The 21800-nt window shown below is 39.3% G+C and overlaps 1 protein-coding gene across 1 annotated transcript in view; it reads right to left on the bottom strand.

Moving 5' to 3' along the window:
• Knl1 (kinetochore scaffold 1) overlaps positions 1-21800 on the bottom strand; it is a 68456-nt gene that overhangs the window by 3769 nt on the left and 42887 nt on the right. Inside the window, exons 15-24 of the mRNA XM_036183010.1 lie at positions 20026-20116; positions 19052-19168; positions 17250-17337; positions 12090-12167; positions 11846-11885; positions 9911-10012; positions 5882-5982; positions 2533-2601; positions 1686-1795; positions 164-282 (exon numbers count right to left, since the gene is read on the bottom strand). Of these exons, the coding sequence (XP_036038903.1) occupies positions 164-282; positions 1686-1795; positions 2533-2601; positions 5882-5982; positions 9911-10012; positions 11846-11885; positions 12090-12167; positions 17250-17337; positions 19052-19168; positions 20026-20116 (915 nt within the window). The remainder of the gene's footprint in view (positions 1-163; positions 283-1685; positions 1796-2532; positions 2602-5881; positions 5983-9910; positions 10013-11845; positions 11886-12089; positions 12168-17249; positions 17338-19051; positions 19169-20025; positions 20117-21800) is intronic.

The following is a 21800-nucleotide window of genomic DNA, read 5'->3' as shown; positions in this document are numbered from 1 at the left end:
AAAGGCAGGGAAGGGTCATTCACAGCTCTTAGAGCACCATCCCTACTAACATTCACCCCAGACTTCCAGCCTCCAGAATATTAAGTCAGTTAACTTTCTGCTCTTTAAACCACTCAACTTTAACACTTGATTACAACAGCTCCAGGGAACTGAATATACTCACTCAGTATTATTCACACTTATATCCATTAGGCAATAATTTGGCCCCCATCTCTTTAAAAATTCAATCTCCTCTCCAAGAAGTCTGCAATGGTTCACTACCAGTGAGAGTTCTTGAAGCATCTAGAAAAAAAAAATAGAACAAAAAAATGTCTGTGTGTGTGTGTGTGTGTGTGTGTGTGTGTGTGTGTGAGAGAGAGAGAGAGAGAGAGAGAGAGAGAGAGAGAGAGAGAGAGAATATCATACTGAAACACATTATTTTGGGGTTCAGAAATGTAGCTCAGTTAGGCCTAGCAGCTGGAGAGATGGCTCAGTAGTTAAGAGTTTCAGAGGCCCTGTGTTCAAATCTTAGCACCCACAAATGGCCAACAATCATCTGTAACTCCAGTTTGAGGAAACTCTGATGCCTTCTTCTGGCCTCATTATGCAGTACACACATGCACTCAAAGATATACATGCAAAAAGCCGGGCAGTGGTGGCGCACGCCTGTAATCCCAGCACTCGGGAGGCAGAGGCAGGTGGATCTCTGTTAGTTCAAGGCCAGCCTGGTCTACAGAGCTAGTCCAGGGCAGGCTCCAAAGTTACAGAGAAACCTTGTCTCTAAAAACCAAAACAAACAAACAAACAAAAACAAACAAACAAACAAAAACAAACAAACAAACAAACAAAATACATGAAGGCAAAACATCTATACATGAAATGCAAAATAAATCTAACCAGGCGGTGGTGGCACATCCCTTTAATCCCAGCACTGGGGAGACAGAGGCAGGCGAGTAAGTTTGAGGCCAGCCTGGTCTACAGAGTGAGTTCCAGGATAGCCAAGTATACAAAGAGAAACTCTGTCTGGGAAAAACAAACAAACAAACAAACAAACCAAACCGAAACAAAAAGCAAAAAAAGATATAGAGAGAGTCTGGGCCTAGCATGCACAAAGTCCTAGGTTTGATCCCAAGAACTGTATAAATGAGGCGTGGTCGGGCATGTCCCTAATCTCAGCGCTCGGGCAGTGAAGACAGGTAGCTAGATCAAAAGTTCATGGTTATCCTTGGCTATATAAAGTCAGATGAAGCTACTGAGAGACTGTTTCAAAATAAAACCAAATAACAACACCCACATTACTTTGAATGTGTATTAAAACTTTTTTTTTTTTTTTTTTTTGGTTTTTCAAGGCAGGGTTTCTCTGTAGCTTTGGAGCCTGGTCTGGAACTTGCTTTGTAGACCAGGCTGCCCTCGAACTCACAGAGAACCACCTGCCTCTGCCTCCTGAGTGCTGGGATCACAGGCATGCGCCACCACCGCCTGGCTTTGAATTAAAACTCTTAAGTACAAAAAGAAAACTGCTATTTCAAAAAAGCAAAAAACAAACAACCCAAAACAAAAACTTTTCAATGTTTAATAATCTCCAAAGTGTTGAACAACCAAATATATTTATAATTTCAGGATTCTATAATTTTTTTCAGAATTTCAATTCTGATGTTTGGGACAAATAGTGTAAGGTTTCCTTTACATGCCTCGTCAGACATTACCTGGGGTACCTGATGTTGTGTTGTACATTTCTTCTTCCAGGACTCTTGTTCTTCAATGTACTGAAAAATAAGCTTATGAACTAAAAGGGAGGAAGGAGGAGCTTTATCTTCTGAAGAAGAGAAAAAAATAAAAAATATGGGTATTATTTATTCAAGTATTTTAATAAGGTATACTATATTACATAAACTAGAAATATTTTCAAACTACAAAATGCACATTTTTTTTTCTTTTTCCTTCTTTCTATATTTTTAAAAATCAAGACAGGGTTTCTCTGTGTAGCCCTGGCTGTCTTGAAACTTGCTCGGTAAACCAGGCTGGCCTTGAACTCAGAGATCCGCCTGCCTCTGCCTCCTGAGTGCTGGGATTAAAGGCATGCACCGTTACTGCCCAGCTATTTTTTATTTTCAAACAAGTCTATAACATATTTGAATATATAAGACATTTTATAAAGCTCTAAGCCTAAACATATAGAACAGTGCTTGGTTGAAAGCATGAATTTAAATGGAACATATTTCTGAGTTCAAATCTAGGCGTTCTTTACTATCTAAGGAACTGTAAGCACACTTAATTTTTCTGATCTGTAGTTTCCTAACTGGTAAAATAGAAAATAATATCTACTTATAGCACTGATACAAGTAATACACGTGCCTGGTATAGACTAATAGCGCTAATTTTAAATGTTAAACATTGTTTAATATCTAGTAGTAATAAAATAATTTCTTTTAAAATCTACTCAATATTTAGAATACTATACAATCAGTTTTATGTTTAAAACACATTTAAGGACAAATTATTATATCTATAAGTTACCAACAAAATTTGGAGGCTTAAATGTTTTTAACTTACCATCTAAAAGAGACTGAAAATTGAGCTCATTAATCTTCCTGTAAGCCTTGTCCAAGAAAGGGAGACCAACTAAGGAGAATCAGAAAGAGATTTTTCTTCCTTTCTTATCTCATTTTATTGGAATCTTACATAGCCTATGTTGGCTTCAAAGTCCAAAGAGATTTTTTATTCTCTTTTTCTCTTTTCTCTTCTGAAATATAGGTACTTATTATCATACCTGGTTTCTGCAGTGCTGGGGACTGAACCCAGGACTTTCATGAATGATAGGCACTGAGCTCTACCCCAGTCACAAAGGTTTCTTTTTTCTACTTTCAAATTCTATTCTTCTGATGTAGCAGGATTCTGTAGCAGGCAGTTGAAGGTTAATCCTTGAATCATATTATTTTCTGTGTATGGTGAAGGACCCCCGATACTGTTCAATGGCATCAATTTAGTAGGCCTTTGAAAGAAATTAAACTAAAAGGGTTTTTTCCTTTTTAAAGAAATTTCAGACTAGGGTATATCTTCTATTTTGTTTTGTTTGTTTGTTTGTTTGCTTCTTCAATTTTTGAGACAAGTTCTCTCTATGTTCTTCTGGCTTTCCTGGAACATGATACACACACACACACACACACACACACACACACACACACACACACACACACCAGGCTGTCCTTGAACACATAGAAATTGTCTGCTTCTGCCTCTTGAATGCTAGGATTAAAGACATGTGCTACCAAGCCTGCCTTCAGACTTGGGTATAGCAAAACAACTTCTGGGCTGGGCATGGTTCCACATGTCTTTAATCCTGGCACTCAGGAGGCAGAGGCAGATGAATTTCTGAGTTTGGGGCTAGAATGTTTTACACAGTGAGTTCCAGCACTGCCAGGGCTTCACGGTGAGCCTGTCTCAATAAAGCAAAAAAAAAAAAAAAAACAACAACCCCTCAGACCTCCTCCAAATAAAACCCCATTTATGGGGGGAAATAAGTTCAACACCAACACAGGAAGGAAAAAAAAAAAGACAACGCTGTCAGGGTCTCAGAAGAACCAAGAGAATATATTTTTATAATTGAAAACTTCATTAAAAGATCTTCCCTTGACTATGACTTCAGTGCAAAGATAATATTTGCCCCAAGAACCAAATAAACAACAGCCATGATGGTGCATACCTTTAACCCCAGCATTCAGGAGGCAGAAGCAGCCAGCTTAGTCTACATTTTGAGTTGTCGTCTCAAACAAAACATCAAATAAAACCATACAAGGACAGTGGCTCCAATTTCTCCATATCTACTATCTCTTAACAAATGCAGTAAAAATGATTTAATGTTTTTAGCATTGCTATAATGAATTTTAGACAGCCAGGGCACCTGTGTACTCCAATTCTAGAGCTGTGGTTAGGATAATTGCTAATTCCTCTAGACTCTTAGTTATTTCCTGCTTCCCAAATTCTAATTCTTTTTTTCTTTTTGTTGGATGTGTGGTGGTTTGAAAGAGAATGGCACCCAAATGGAGTAGTACTATTAGATGTGGCCTTGTTGGAGTAGGTGTGGTCTTGTTGGAGGAAGTGTGTCACTGTGGAGGCAGGCTTTGATATGCTCAAGCCACACTCAGTGAGTCAGATGACTTCCTATTGCCTGCAAGAGATACGACTCTCAGCTACTTCTTCAGCACCATGTTTGCCTGCATGCCACCATGTTCCACCATGAGGATAATGGACTGAACCTCTGAACTGTAAGGGAATCATCCCAATTAGTTTTCCTTTATAAGAGTTGCTGTGGTCCTGGTGTCTCTTCACAGCAATAGAAACCCTAACTAAGATGAAAGTCTTTTTAAATATTTGCTAGGGTGTTAGGTACTACAGATGATAAGAAAAACAGATGTGAGGGTTAGAGAGATGGTTCCCAGCAACCACATCAGGCTCACAATCTCTTTTGATTCCAGGTTCAGGGGATCCAATGGATTCTTCTGGCCCCTGTGGGTTCCCACACTTACATACATATACACAAATGCTGAAAAACATACACATAAAAATAAAAATTAAAACCTATAGATTGACTCTGTCATATCTACAGATTTCTAGCTACTCTGATTGGCCTATCTATATACAGAGAACTTTTTTTTTCTTGCTTTGTTTTTTGAGACAGAGTTTCTCTGTGTAGCCTTGGCTGTCCTGGAACTTGATCTTGTAGACCAGGCTGGCCTCGAACTCCCGAGTGATGGGACTGAAGGCATGTGCCACCACTAACTGGTTTATACAGAGAACTTATTTTATTTATTTATTTATTTATTTTTGGTTTTTCAAGACAGGGTTTCTCTGTGTAGCTTTGTGCCTTTCCTGGATCTCGCTCTGTAGACCAGGCTGGCCTTCAACTCACAAAGATCCGCCTGCCTCTGCCTCCCAAGTACTGGGATTAAAGGCGTGTGCACCACCAGCCAGGCCTACAGAGAAATTTTAAGGGGATTACTATTTTCCCCCCTCCTCTCCACAATACTCCAGGTGGATCCGAAGACTTTGAGTATATCAGGGCAAGTGCTTTACCAGGCTAGGACTTCACTATTAAGCATAAAAATAAAATCAATTAAAAATAACAGCTGCCTTTTGGAGGCCAGCCTGGTCTACAGAGGGAGTTCCATAAAAGGCTCCAAAGCTACAGAGAGAAACCCTGTCTCGAAAAAAACAAAAAACAAAAAAAGAAAAAGAACAACAGCCATTCAAGTAAATTCAAACACAGACACAGACACAAACACACAATCACACACACACACACACACACACACAGGAAGTAGGGAGGGGAAGAACATTATTTGGATAGAGAGAATTTTATCACCTAAAAGAACTCAGTGCCAGCTCTACTTTTATTCTTTTTTTTTTTTTTAAAGATTTATTTATTTATTATGTATACAATGTTCTGCCTGCACACCAGAAGAGGGCACCAGATTTCATTATAGATAGTTGTGAGTCACCATGTGGTTACTGGGAATTGAACTCAGGACCTCTGGAAGAATAGCCAGTGCTCTTAACCTCTGAGCCATCTCTCCAGGCCCCTCTACTTTTATTCTTATTGTTTTTGTCTTCTGAGACAGGGTCTCACCATGTAGCAGATGATCCTGCCCCAGCCATGCCACCATGCTCAGCTCTTTCATGCTGGGATAGCAGTAGAACATAAACTTGGCATGCAGGAGTTCCTGGGTCAGTCTTTAGCAAACTTCCCCAAACTATTATCACTAAAGTAACTGATCCTTCTAAGATTCTCAGCAGTATCACCGTTTTATCAGTAGTTATTATTGTAATTAAATACATGTTTTTATCTTTAGTGAGTATAGGCATTCATTATTCCAAAGAGGATTATTTTAGCTTTGCTACTTACCTACTGGTTCTCCAAAGGTGATGGTAAGCTCTATTGTGTCATAAACAAAGGTAAATACAGCTTGATCATCACTCCACTCAATGACATCCCACTCAGACAAACTAGATAAGGATAAAGAAAAACAAGTAAGTCTATCCTTCCTTTCTAGTGCTAGGGAATCAATTCAGAAAATTACTAGCTCGAATGCAGAATTTTCTGACACCATTAAATAGTACCATTAGTAGCTACTCTCTTTGTTTCCCACTGGATTGGGAAATAATATTTCAATTTAAATAATTTGAATGGCCAGTTGGTTTACACATTTACAACCCTAGCCCTTAGGAGGCTAAGACAAGGAAGAACACCTTGAGTTTTATGTCAGTCTGTGATACAGTGAGATGTCTCAAAATACAAAACAAGTACTCCCTTTGGCAAACCACATACTAAAATCAGAAGAATACAGAGAAGATTGGTCTCACCCTTGTGTAAAGATAATACAAAAATTTGTGTAACATTCCATATATACATATGGAGACTGATCACCAATGAAGATCTTTTGAGGAAAACCAAACAACCTAAAACAAAACCCTCAAGGAATATTATGATCGCACAATCTTGTAATTTGTTTGCTTGTTTGTTATTCTGTTTTTGTTTTTTTGAGTAAAGTTCTTGCCGTGTGCCCCTGGTTGGCCTAGTACTTGTTATGTAGATGAGGCTGATCAAGAATTACAGCAAAATGGATTGAATATTGTTACTATAATTCTTACTTAATAACTGTTCTGTTTTTTATATTGTCTTTTTTTTCCCCAGAGCTGAGGACCGAACCCAGGGCCTTGCTTGCTAGGCAAGTGCTCTACCACTGATCTAAATCCCCAACCCCAATTTTTTATATTTTATATAAAATTATAAATTATATATATATAATTTTACCAAGTTAAAAAAAATCTTCCTTTTTAATTAGACAGTAAGGGGGAAATACTATGAAATAATCTTTTGGTATACTGTGAATATGTATTGCTCTCATCAGTTAATAAAAAAGCTGACAAGGCTGGGTGGTGGCGGCGGCGGCGCACGCCTGTAATCCCAGCACTCAGGAGGCAGAAGCAGGTGGATCTCTGTGAGTTCGAGGCCAGCCTGGACTACCGAGCTAGTCCAGGACAGGCTCCAAAGCTACAGAAAAACCCTGTCTCGAAAAAAAATAAAATAAAATAAAAAAGCTGACAAGATGGTAGCCAGGCAGGAAGTATAGGAAGGACACCCAGATACAGAGCACTCTGGAAGGAGAAAAGACTAAGTCAGAAGTCATGAGGGAGCAGGAGATGAACGTGCCACGCTAATAAAGGTACTGCCACATGACAGAGCGTAAATAAGGAATATGGGTCAACTTAAAAATGTAAGAGCTAGTTAATAATAAACCTGGGCTATTGTCCAAGCATTTATATAATTAAAAAAAAAAAATCAACAAAACACCAGATATACAAGTACCAATGACAAAACAAGAAACAGAAAAAACAAGGCCAAAGGACCTCTCCAAAATTACTAATGCTGGTAATGAAGGAACTGGATGAAACCTCAAAGAATCCAAAAGATTGATTAAAAATATGTTCAAAGAAATCAAAGTGAAAACAAATGAACTCCTGAATAAATTCAAAGAAAACACAAATAACAGCTGAATGAAATAAATAAAATCAATATAGTATAGGACCATGGAAATCAATCAAAAGAAATACTGAAAAAAAATCAAATTAAAAATGAAAAATTCATTGGGTGTTGTGACACACACTTTTAAGCACTAGGGAAGCAGAGGCAGGCAGATCTCTGTGAGTTCGAGGCCAGCCTGGTCTGCAAAGCAAGTTCCAGGACAGGCAAGACTGTTACAAAGAGAAACCCCATCTCAAAAAAAAAAAAAAAAGTAACCAAAACAAACAACAACAACAACAAACCAAATAAACAAAAAGGAAAAATTCAGTAATTCAAACAAAAAGTTCTATGGAAAGTCTTAGCAATAGAATGAATCAAGAGAACGATGGGAAATCAGGACTTGAAAACAAGATGAAGAGATTGAGACATAAATAAAGACCAATTAGTTAGAAAGCATAATCCTAACAATGAGGCAGACAGTAGGATCTCTGTGAGTTCAAGGCTAATGTGGTCTACATTGTGAGACCCTGTCACAAAAAATAAAAACAAACCCCAAATCAACCAACAACCAAACCTAGGAGAATGAGATCCAGAGAGCTGACTCTTCCTTCACAGCCCTTTGTGTACACAAGAGAGGTCATTTTGGCATATGGAGCCAAGAAAAGCAGCCTCAAAACACCCCACCGCCTGAACTTTGCTTCTGGACTTCCTAGCCTCTAGAGTTGCCTAACAGGGTTATTATTTAAGTTGCCCAGTCTAGAATGTGTTACAAATCTAACTTAAGACAAGGCCGAACTGAATAATGGAACAGAACAGAGGGACCAAATAAACAGACTTGACTTATAAGAACCACTGGCACTTGCAGATCAGTGGGGAAAGAATTTTAGTCAAAGATTGTTGTTGGGACAGGTGCTTATATCTCTATATTCTAATTTGGCCGCTTATCACATACCACTTTCAAAGGTCAATCCAAGCAGAAAAAAAAGACTTCAGAGTTAGTGCCAGGTTTAAAGTAAATACAGAAATGAGCTATAGGAGGATAGATGAAAAGCTGGTTTCCCTCTACCAAAAGGAGTCATTACCTTTGGCAGAAGCGGCAAATGGCTACCTGTGGTGCCTATCAGCATATAAAAGTGCACACTGGCCTCCAGGCTTCCTCAGCATCACAAGTACCTGGTACATATTTCAAAGTCCTCAACAGCATCCTCGCCCTTCAAACCTCCTTCCTACCCTAAACTCTGTCCAGCTCCGGGCCTTGCCTCCCGGCTACGCACTGTCCTCATTACCCTGCTAGTCTCATTATGCTTTCTGCTCTGCTCCTGCTGCTCTCACTGTCTCTGTTCTCTGTGCCCTGTTCTCTCTCTCATAGACAGCCTGGTCAGGTCCAGTCTGCTGTCCACCTTCAGTCTACTTCTTTTTCTCTCTGCTTTGGACTTTTCTAGTTGCCTCTGGCTGTTCTCTCTCATATCTACAATAAAAACTTTCACTTTAACCATAAAAAAAAAAAAAAAAAAAAGAATTACAGCAATACTCCTTCTGGGATTACAGGTATGTTCAACCATACTTGAATCAACCTGCTGTATTTGTAAGAAATCAGAACTCAGTCTTGAGTCATATGTTGGGGGAGGGGTCTATTTGATAGAAGAATTAAAGATATATTTTTTAAATATTCATTTTATTTTAGGTGTATATGTGTGTGTCTGAGAGTGTGTGTGAGTATCACATACATACAGAGGCCTGCTGAGGTCTGAGGACATCAGATACCCTGGGACTAAAGTTATAGGCAGTTGTGAGCTATCATGTGGGTGCTGGGAAGTGAACTGGGTCTTCTGCAAAGGCAGTGCTCTTAACCACTGAACTAGCTCTCCAGACTCAAAATATTTAAAGATATTTTAAGCTTAACCTAGGGCCCTAAATGCTTTTAACATGCTTTTGAAGTACATTGACATTTTTTTTAAACGGCTGTGCCATACTATATAGGTCAGTGGTTCTCAACCTATGGGTCTCAACCCCTTTGGGGTCAAATGACCTTTTCACAGGGGTTGCCTAAAATAATCGGAACAGATATTTACATATGATTCATAACAATAGCAAAATTACAGTTATGAAGTAGCAACAAAATCATTGTATGGTGGGGTCAGCACAGCATGAGGAACTGTACTAAAGGTCACAGCACTATGAAGACTGAGAACCACTGCTCCAGGTGTGTAAAGCCCATAGCAGTTGTTAGGAGGTGTTGTGCTGGAGTGTGGGTATTCTTGAGAAGCTGAGGCACAATGATTGCTTGGGCCCAGAAATTGTAGGCCAGCTGGACAACACAGGGAAAGCCCAACTCAAAATATTAAAACCCTCCAAAGATCTATAGCAGCATATAAGGTACAGCACAGAACAGAAACTGGAGTCTCTCACCTCAGTTGGTCCAGTAATTCTTCAGTTTTATTTATCTGTTCTTTTATAAACTCTATCTGAGCAAGGGTCAGCGTTTTCTGTTTCTCTACTTCTAAGAACTTCCTGCAAATAAAATCAGGTATTCACAGAAAAACAAAGTATTTGTTAGTGAGTTTAGAATAGTAACGAACGATTTGGGGCTGAGGAGATGACTCAGTTAATAAGCTGCCTTGTGAAAGTGTAAGGACTCCAGTTTGGATCCCTGGAACCCATTAAAGACCAAGCAAAGTTGTGTATGTCTGTAACCCTTGTGGCGGGGCCTCAGAGAATGACAGATTCTGGTGCTTGCTAGCCAGCCAGTATAAACAATTGCTGAGCTCTAGGTTCAGTAAGAGGCTTTGTCTTAAAAGCTAAGGTAGAGGCTGGCCACGGTGGTACACACCTTTGATCCCAGCATTCAGATGGCAGAGGCAGGCAGATCTTTATCAGTTCAGAGCCTGTCTCATCTAAGTTCCAAGTCTGCCAGGGCTACATAGTAAGACCCAGTCATTAAAAAAAAAAAAAGGTGGACAGAGACAAAGATACCTGATGTTGTCCTCTGGCTTCCAAATACATGCAGGTACACATGTACACATATACATCACTCATACATAAACTATAATGTATATGACGAGGAGTTAAAAGCCAGATAGTTGTCAATGAGATCACTAAAAAAATTAAAATAGATCTATTTAGAAAAGGTATGTATCATTGTCTCTTAATTTCAAATCCAAGAAGATATCTTTGGGGTTTCATGTTCTTTTTTTAATAATTTATTTATTTTTATTTTATATACATTGGTGCTTTTGCCTTTATACAAGTCTGTGTGAGGGTGTTGGATTCCCTGGAACTGGAGTCACAGACAGTTGTGAACTGCCACGCAGGTGCTGGGAATTGAACCCTGGTCCTCTGGAAGAGCAGTCAGTGCTCTTAACTGTTGAGCTATCTCTCCAGCCCCTGGGGTTCCATGTTCTTAAAACATAATTATTGAGATTTTATTTTTATTATAAAAATAAATGCAACATGTAGATGATAAGAATGTTCATCTTAAAACACAGATAACCTTTTTGCATGTATTTGATTTTGTTAGATTTTATTGTTGTATCTAACAATTTACAAAGTCTTTCTTTTTTTAAAATTTTATTTATTTATTTTTTATGTACATTGGGGTTTTGCCTGCAGTTGTGAACTGCCATGTGGGTGCTGGGAATTGAACTCAGGTCCTTTGAAGAGTAGACAGTGCTCTTAACAGCTGAGCCATCTCTCCAGTCTGAAAGTCTTTTTCTTCAACTTTTTAAAAGATTATTAAGTATACATGTGTGTATCTGCATGAGTTTATATGCACCATCACATATGTGCAGGAGCCCAAGGAGATCAGAAGAGGACATCAGAACCCTTGGAACTGGAGTTACAAGCAGTTGTCAAATGCCATGTGAGTGCTGAGAATTCAACCAGGGTCTTCTGGAAGAACAGATTAGTCTTCTTAACTGCTAAGCCATCTCCAGACCCTGAGAGTGGTTCTTTTTTGTTTGTTTGTTTTTGTTATTCGAGACACGGTTTCTCTGTGAAATAGTCCTGGCTATCCTAGAACTCACTCTGTAGGCCAGGCTCAAAACCTCAGAGATCTACCTGCCTCTGCCTCCCAAATGCTGGGATTAAAAGTGTGTGCCACCACTGCTGGCCTAGAATGTATTTTTATTTTACTTTTATTACGTGTGTGTGTGTGTGTGTGTGTGTGTGTGTATGTGTGTGAGAGAGAGAGAGAGTGTGTGTGATAGGATCACTATGTAGCCTCGGTTAGAGCTAGACTGAAGCTCCCCGTGTAGACCAGGCGGGCCTAAAATGCACAGAGATTAAATCATAAATCACCACAACTGGGAACTTCGTATTTCTTTTAACATCCAACTGTTAGCTGACCTTTGGAGCTCCTCCTCTTCAATTTTCAGCTGTTCCAGTTCTAGGAAAACAAAACAAAACAAGACAAGCATAAAAAGAACACCAGTAGAAAGTTGCCACAAAAATCATTTAGTTTACTGAAAATTCTGACCTAATATCATCTAACATGTAAACAAACACATATTGCTTTCCTTGTTGGACTTATCTTTGTTTTTGAGACAGTTACCTGGAGTGCTGGACTTATCTCTTTATCTAAGTAAGTTACCTTTCTCTGCATCTTTCATTTCAGAATCCCATTCTTCCATACGGTCATCTTTTTCTTCAATCTCCAAAATCCTAGTTTCTAAGGTAAACAACAAGCATTAGAGAAACTCCAGTTAAAGGTAATTCATTAAAGTATCGAAGATAAAAAGAACAGATAGCTCAAACTGAAGTATTGGGAATATTTACAAATACTCATCATCTTCTGCCAATAAAACCCCAAACTATAATTTTGTAGACTTCTGGTAGCAGATAAATGAACTGTGAGCTAATGACAGTGATTTGTACTTTAAAGACAATTTGGGAGTCAGTTCTTTGATGGGAACTCAGGTAAGCAAGCTTATGCAGCAAATATTACTGGCCTTCTCTAGTATTTTTGAGACAGGGTCTTGCATAGACATTGCTCAGGCCAACCATGAACTTAGGATCTTCCTGCTGAAGTCTCACAAGTAGCTAGGATTACAGGTGTGCCACCATGCCCAGTTTGTCTCAAGTTAGCATTAAAAAAAATTATTTTTTTTGAAACAGTCTCCTGTAGCCCAGGCTGGCTTCACTAAGTAAGCTGATGGTACCTCTTGATCTTCCCGTACCTTCTAAGTAGTGGGATTAAAGGCATGTGTTACTATGCCTACTCCAAGCTTAAATTTTACCTCAATAATTAACCCTACTCCTTCTTTTTCTTGATAGGGTTTCACTATGTAGCTCAGGCTGGCTTGGAACTCATTATGTAGACTCTAACTCAGACTTCGTGGTGCTTAAGATTACAGATGTATACCATGACAACCATCTTGCATTTATTTTTCATCTGTTCAAACCCCTATACCACCATTAGTACTTAATATAAACACGGCTGGTTCATTTGTTCATGAAAAATATTTAGAACTCCTTATGTCTAGTCCTAATAACAAATCTAGTTTTGTTTAAGATCACATTCTCTTTTGTTCTCCATTTTTTTTCCATGTAGTTGATGTATTCTCCACATAAGAGATTTCTGCAATATTAATTCTGAATAGCCTGTTGTGTTTTGTGTATGTATGGTTTTTTGTTTGTTTTTTGGTCTTTTTGGATTTTGAGGTAGGGTTACTCTGTGTAACCATGGCTGTCCTGAAACTCGCTATACAGACCAGACTGGCCTGGAACTCACAGCAATCTGCCTGCCTCTGCCTCCTTAGTGCTGGGATTAAAGGCAAGCAGTACCATGCCTCCTTGTCTGAGAATGTCTTTTTTTTTTTTTTTTTAAAGATTTGTTTATTTATTATGTACACAATGTTCTGTCTGCGTGTATACCTGCAGGCCAGAAGAGGGCACCAGATCTCATTACAGATGGTTGTGAGCCATCATGTGGTTGCTGGGAATTGAACTCAGGACCTCGGGAAGAACAGCCAGTGCTCTTAACCTCTGAGCCATCTCTCCAGCCCCTGAGTATGTATTTTAAAGAAAGGGTTTCACTCTGTAGCTTAGACTGGCCTCACACTCACAGCAATCCTTCTGCCTTTTCAAGTGATGGGACTGAAGGTGTGATCCATGGCTGGCTTCTCTTTTTTACTTTTTATATGCCTATTCATCTTTCAGATTTTAACTGAAAAGTCTCTTCTGCACAGGGCAGGCTGCTTTGATCTCTTCATCTTAGGTCAAATTTCTACTGATGCACCTTTAACATCTACAAAATTTACTTTTTCGGAGGGAGAGTGTTTTGTTTTCTTTACCTTATATAACATAGCTAGCCTTAGAGTACTAATCCTCCTGACTCCATTCCCTGCAGGCAGAGAGATGCCAAGTGTGTAATACCACACCCAGTTTATTTGTTTAATGTCTATAGTTGTTTCTGAATTAAAAATTCCATAAGGAGTTGGGCATGGTTGTACATGTACATGTAGTCAATCCCAGTACTAGGGAGGTGAGAGAGGATCAGGAGTTTAAGGCCACTCTCAACTACTTATTTAGAGATCATTCTATCCTGTCTGAGTTATAAAAAAAACAAAAGGCCCACAAGGGCACAAAATCTTGCTTGTTTTTGGTTTCTAGTGTGTTTCTATTATGAGTGCCACACACTCAGCACATAAAAGGTACAACTAAGCAAATCTGCAAATGAGTAATGAAAGAAAAAAAGAGTAGATATTTAGTGTTACCTAACGGTCACAGCTTGTTATTAGGTAACACTATAGTAACTTCTATTTTGTTTGTTTTTGTGGTTTTTCAAGACAGGGTTTCTCTGTGTAGCTCTGGCTGGAATTTTCTCTATAGACAAGGCTGGCCTCAAACTCATAGAGATCCACCTGCCTCTACCTCGCCAATGCTGGGATTAAAGTCTTCACTACCAGTGCTTTTAACTGTTGAGTCATCTCTCTAGTGTCCCCCTCCCCCTTTTTGAAGGATCTCATACTATTGGGGCTAGCCTGGAACTGAACAATGTAAACCATGCCAGCCTTCAAATCAAGGCAGTCTTCCAGCCTTGGCCTCCTAAATACTAGGATTACAGGTGTTGAGCCACCCATACCCAATTATTTTTTGTTTTTGTTTTTTCTTTTGAGAGTACCTCTTAAATACCTCAGGGTGGCCTTGAACTTAGTATGTAGCTGAGGATAATCTTAAACTTCTGGGTTTTTTTCTGCCTCAACCTTCAGAGTGCTAGGATAATAGGCATGCATGTACATTCATACCTGACTTCATGAGATGGTGTTTGGGAGGAAACGCAGGGTTCTGTGTATGCAAATACTTAAAACCAACTAAACTACATCCCTAGCCCTGCTTTAAGGATGACAGTTATGTAAACAGATTCAATGGAAATGAAGACATTAAAAAAAAATCAGTAATATAAGATTCCTGAGAAGACATAATAGAAAGCAAATTTATTTATTTAAAAAAATTTTTAAGAGACAGAATCTTGCTATGTAGCACTAGCTAGCCTAGTACTCACTACATAGCTCAGGCTGGCCTCATTAGTAATTCTTCTGCCTCAGTCTTTCGTGCTGGCATTACAGGGTGTGCACTATTACATCTGGCAAAATCAGTTTAGATGGAAAGATTGGCCTTAGGGAAAAGAAGGATGAAAGAATGAATAAACAGATTAAAGGTCTGGTTTCTTTTATATTAGAAAGTTTGGACGTTCTAGTCTGATGCCCTCTATTTCTTTTATTGCGAAGTAGAAAGTAAAGTATTAGACACTTTTACTGTGCAATCCATAATGCTAGGGACTTAAAGAACATGGAGAAAAACATGCTAATTTTGTCTCCATGAAACTTACAATTTTTCAGATTTATTTTTAGTGTGTGTGTGTGTGTGTGTGTGTGTGTGTGTGTGTGTGTAGTGCATGTGTGTGCATGAGCCTGTATATATGTATGTACCTGCAGACGACAGAAAAGGGCATTGGATCCCCTGAACTAGAGTTCTGGGTAGCCACGAACCACCTGACCTGGGTGCTGATGGGTTAGTTTAATTAAGAGAAGACATTACGTGGGGCAGTGGTGGTGCACACCTTTAGTCCCAGCACTCGGGAGGTAGAGGCCAGCCTGGGCTACAGAGTGAGTTCCAGGAAAGGCGCAAAACTACACAAAAAACCCTGTCTCAAAAAAAAAAAAAAAAAAAAGAGAGAGAGAGAGAGAGAAAGAGAGAGGGGACAACACAGGAGCTAAAGGGAAAACCCGGGAATAAAGAACAGAACCAGAGTCAGGTGGTATGATGTCACAGAAGTTAAGTAAGATAATAAATGCTTTAGGAGGAAAAAAACAATCAGCAATGTCAAACAAGGAAATAGACTAAAGACTAGGGGATGTTAAATTTGATGAATATGTGGAATTTTGTGATCTTAGAGGAGACAAAGGAAAGCAAAACAAATTCAGTTGGGATTTGACAAGGCCAAAGAGGATGGTTACACAATTTCCAGATAGAGATAATTCATCTGTTAAAAATGTGAGCCAATGAGACTGTACAGCAGCTAAACAAGCCTGAGTGAGAGCTCAGAAACCCGGAATGGTCCAAGAAGGGAACTGACACAAGAGCAGTCTCCTGACCTCCACATGTCCTCCATGGCACACGCACCTGAACACACAGGGAAGTGTGAACAGGGCTGCAGACGGCTCAGCAGTTAAGAGCACTGACTGCTCTTCCAGAGGACCAGGTGGGTGCTAGGACTTGTGATTCTTAGCACCCACACTGCAGCTCACAACCATCTGTAACTCTAGTTCCAGGGGATCAAACAACACCTTCTTCAGTCCTCCATGGGCATTGTGTGTGCATGGTGCACATGCAAGCAAAACATCCATACACTTAAAATAAAAATAAATAGATCTCAAAAAAAAAAAAAAAAAAACCCGTCAGAATTACACACACTAAGAAATAAACAAGTGTAATAAGAAAAGAAAACAACAACAAACCAGAACAGTGGGCCCAGAGGCACCCACTTATAACACCAGCGCTCAGGAGGCAAACAGGATCATAAACTACAAGAGTAGCTTAGGCAAATTCCAGGCCAGCCAAGGCTTCAGAGAAAGACTCTGTCCCCCAAATAAGTAAAGCCATACAAGATTATGGTATAGGCTATGAAGAGCTTTGAAAAACGACTTAAATTTCTTGGGCAACTATTCTTTATTGTGTTATGGGTGATTATAGTAAAGGAGCTTTTATTATTACTTTTTATTACCTTTATTTTGTGTGTAAGGGTAAGCACTACAGCATGCCTATGGAGGTCAGGAAAACCTGTTGAGAATCAGTTCCCTTCTTCTACCATGTGGGTCCCAGGAAATCAAACTCAGGTCATCAGACTTGGTGGCAAGCACATTTATGCCCTGAGCCATCTCATTAGCCCAAAAAAGGGTTTTTTGAGACAGGGTTTCTCTGTGTAACAGGCTGTCCTGGAACTCGTTTTTGTAGACCAGGCTGGCCTAAAACTCACAGACCACCTGTCTCTGCCTCCCAAGTGCTGGACTAAAGGTGTGTAGCGCCACCACCCAGCCCAAAAAAGGTTTTTAATTTGTTCCAATTTCAGGACTGAAGCTGCTAAAACAGTATAGTAAGACCCGATTTTATACCTTACAGAGCATTTACAGAAACTCTTCCCGTCACTTTATGTAGTTCCAGGGGTTGAGCCTAGGGCCTTTTACATGACAGGCAAGCATTCTGCCACTGAGCTCTGTCCCCAGCCCTAAGAAAGCATTAAATACTTTACCTCTTTCTACTTCAGTGAGACAGTTATTGACCTTCTTAAGTATGTTGTCCATCTCATTTATTTTTATCTCAAGTTTCTTCTTCTCATTCTAAACATAAAATATTATAGATTATAAAGCTTAACCTCCAAACTTTATGATAGTTCAATTACTGTCATAATCATATTTTCTTTTCCTTTATTTGGCAATACAGGGACTGAACATGCTGGTCACATGATCTGAACATGCTGGTCACATGATCTACTGCTGCCTTTTATTCCTATCCATTTTTTTCACCTTTTATTTAAAGACAGGGTCTTGCTAAATTGTTGAGGTTGGCCTTGAACTTGTGATATCCCTGCCTTAGACTTTTAAGTAGCTGAGATTATGGGCCTGTGTTATCACACTGGCATGAACAGGCAAATCTTAAAATTAACATCAAGACTTTTAGTCTGGACTTATATATTTTTTAAATTTCATTTTAAAACATAAATGAATTAGCTGGAGAGATGGCTCAGCGGTTAAGAACACTGGCTGTTCTTCCAGAGGTCCTGAGTTCAATTTCCAGCAACCACGTGGTGGCTCACAAACATTTGTAATGAGATCTGGTGCCCTCTTCTGGCCTGCAAGGATACATGCAGACATTACACTGTATATCTCGTAAAAAGATAAATGAATTAATTCTTTTTTTTTTTTTTAAAGATTTATTTATTTAAGTATACAGAAGAGGGCACCAGATCTCATTGCAGATGGTTGTGAGACACCATGTGGGCGCTGAGAATTGAACTCAGGACCTCTGGAGGAGCAGTCAGTGCTCTTAATCTCTGAGCCATCTCTCCGGCCACGAATTAACTCTATATTACTCTTCATTATAGCATTTCTTTTCTATATGTGTTTCATGACAGTGTAGATATTAATATTTGTTGCTTAAAAAGAGCTTTTTTCTCCTATGATCAGACAGATATGGGAAAAACTGGTCAAACAGAAATACAGCCTTTTTAATATGGGTTTTTTGTTTGTTTTTGTTGCTATTGTTGTTGAGATAGAAATTATGGCAATATTCCTGCCTCAACTTCCTGTAGGTATGTGCACCAGGCACAACTATTTTTTAATTTTTATTTCTGTAAAAGATACTACATACAGTGTTTCTATACATATTTGCCAATAAAGTGTTTTATTAAGCAGAGCTACCTGCTTGCTTGCTCTTGTGTACATGCTTAAGTGCCCAAGATCACTGGCATGAGTACCCTACTCCTGTCTCTCAAGTGGAAAATTGAAAAATGCTAAGCAAATGTTCTACCACTGAACTACATTCTCAGCCCTATGTAGAGCCTTTTTAAAAGGATAAACACGGGGCTGGAGAGATGGCTCAGAGAGCTCACTGAATGCTTTTCCAGAGGTCCCAAATTCAATTCCCAGCACCCACATGGTGGCTCACAACCATCTGCAATGAGATCTGCCACCCTCTTCTGTATACATAATAAATAAATCTTAAAAAAAAAAGGATAAACACATGCACATACATACACATGCAACTGACTATGAATATAAGGAAGATAATACTATTGTATGTATAAATGGAGAGATAGAATCACAAATAGTTTATTTCAAAAAGTAATATGGATGACAAAGAGATGAGACACAGCCCGTATTAGTAACTATATTTCATTTTACTTATAATGCCAAGGTTTGAAGCTTTTGATTAAAAGAATCTCATTTTTTATAAACAAGCTTTTATCCAAGCCTCATTTATATGTCTCCTAAGAAGCAGTCTTCATATTTTACAGTTACTATAAATTGTTGTTTATTAACTACCTCGAATTACCTCAGCTGAATGCACCAATTTGTTATACAGAACCACTTTTCCTTGGTGAGTGAAGACTTTCATCATCTTGGTATAACGTGATTTTATTTTGTTCAGGTAAATCCCATAGGTCTTTAGCTGTATGAGAGAGTTAAAGAGCACATTATACTTAAAAAAAGTCAGATAAGGTTAGTATGGTCTGGGAAGGCAGGTTAGATTGCCTGTCCTAGGCTTTGCCTACTCTAGATTCTGATTCCAAAGAACTTTTCATTTGAGAATTTAATTCCCTGATGATCTGAAATTCATTATACAGACCAGGTTGGTCTTAAACATGTGTTCTTCTAGCCTCTGCCTTTAAATTTCTGGTATTACAGGATGTGCCACCACACCCAATTTCAGCATATCTATTTAAGAATATAATCAAAGACTTCAATTTTGATTGTTGCCTTTAATTCACTTATTCATTTACAAACTATTCATTACAAACTAGAAAATGACTGGCTCTAAGTTAACAAAACATTATATATTAGTGCACATGTAAAATGGACTAATAAATAGCTAATCAAATTTAAAAATCTTCACTTAAATCTACAGGAAATGCCAATAAAAGGAGGGAACATCATATATATTTTACATGTTTAATTAGTCATTATACATTGGAGAGGTTACATCTAACAGTTACTTGATAATAATTAGATAAGTCTACAGCAGCACACGATATCTAAAACTAAATTAAGGAACTCCATACCATCAAATAACAGTTTCTTCTTTTTCACTTTTTTTTCATTGTTGTTTTTTGTTTTTTGAGACCGGGTTTCTCTGGGTAGCCCTGGCTGTCCTGAAACTGGCTCTGTAGTCCAGGCTGGTCTTGAACTCAGACAGCCACCTGCCTGTGCCTCCCAAGTACTGGGATTAAAGGTGTGGTGTATCAGGTGAGCAACAGTTTCTTATCTTGAAATGTGTCAATCCTTATTCAGAAAAGGACATAAAAATACCTCTTCATCAGAGTAGTCTTTCATTTTCTCCCACAAGTTCCTATTTACATCAGTCAGTAGTTTATCTTGGTTCAATGCAGACACCTTTAATCTAAAATAAACAAAAGTTAATGTAAGATTTAGAATTCTGCTTGAAAAAGCCAGCTTAAACATACAGCCAAATTTAATTGTTTTCATTTTTTTTTCCTACATAAAAGGGGCAATTCACTCAGGAACATGGCCAACACAATGATTCAACACGTAAAGAATACAGTTAAGAGTGTCTCAATGATGCTGGGGAGTGGAAAGGATCAAAGAATCAGAAAGGTGTGTGGAGGGGGATTGCAGAATGGCAGACGGACACATGACAGGGGATAGACCAACTGGGATAATGGCCCGGGAGGTCCTGGTACCTTTAGGGGATTGAGGAGGTGGAGTTGGGGGAGGTACTAAATTCTTGAATGGGCAAAGACTTGATTTTGAGTGTTAAGCCAGGTCTAGGCAGTCTCCAGGACTGAGACCTTCAGCTTTCCTGCCCCTGGTAGATCAAGACAGGGGTCCCAAACTCTAGACCTTCCACCCTGGGAAAAAAAATATCAGTTTCCAAACTTTTGTCAATGACTGACTTGAAACCCAAACAGGGTTTCCCTCTGTCTACTGTCTAACAGTAAGTTTCTGAATCTACCACTTCCTTTCATGACTACTAAGAGCTTAGGTTCTCAACTCATAGTTCAGCATCTCAGAGGGGGCAGCAGCTTCCTATGGCGGTTCAGGCTCACTTCACCCCCACAAACCAATCTTCTTTCAGGCAGCAGCTAACAGGGATGCTCTAGTGACCTTGCCAGCTAATATCACCACTCACACCCCTGCCTAGAACCTCCTGTCCACTCTGAACATTCAAGCTTCCCACCCTGCCCACTCCCTACTCCTACTGTGATCCCTACTGTGTTATTCTGTAAGCCTGCACCTTGGTGGGAGGGGTTGCCCTCCTCCTCCTCCTCCTTCTCCTACTCAGGCTTTTCCCAGGAATTTCTGGCCCCTGGTTCTCCATAGCCTACCTACAATGAATACATCAAGGCTCAGCTCTAACGTACCTTCCTTATAAAAACCTGACCTGACTACCTCAAGGACGGCACCTTCCTATCACCATCTGCCTCTACCTCCCCTCCCAAATGCTGGGTTTACAGTCAAGTAACACAACACCCAGTGTACAAAACCAAAAGTAAATCGGGGTGTTAGTTCATGCCTTTAATCCCAGCACTCAGCCAGCACTCAGAGGTGGAGACAGGGATCTCAAAGTTTTTGGCCAGCCTGGTCTACATATCAAGCTCCAGCACAACCAGAGCTACACAGAGAAACATTGTCATAAAAAAAAAAAAAAAAAAGTAGCCAGGCGTTGGTGGCACACACCTTTGATCCCAGCACTTGGGAGGCAGAGGCAGGCGGATTTCTGTGAGTTCGAGGCCAGCCTGGTCTCCAAAGCGAGTTCCAGGAAAGGCGCAAAGCTACACAGAGAAACCCTGTCTCAAACAAACAAACAAACAAAAACAAACAAAAAAGTATACTATATCCTTTTGAAATTTTTTTCAACTAAATTTTTTTCATAATTTAATAATTTCTAAGCCAGGTGTGTTGGCACACACTTTTAATCCCAGCACTAGGGAGGAAGAGGCAGGCAAATCTCTAGGTTCAAGGCCAACCTGATCTACATAGTGAGTTTCAGGACAGCCCAGAGCTACAGAGAAACCCTGTCTTGAAAAAATAAATCTGTTTATCACTTTGTTCATAATGATATG

Source organism: Onychomys torridus, chromosome 4 (assembly GCF_903995425.1).
Source record: "Onychomys torridus chromosome 4, mOncTor1.1, whole genome shotgun sequence".
Classification (NCBI taxonomy): Eukaryota; Metazoa; Chordata; class Mammalia; order Rodentia; family Cricetidae; genus Onychomys; species Onychomys torridus.
Note: the sequence above shows the minus strand (reverse complement) of the source record. Positions and strands in the feature narration are given on the sequence as shown.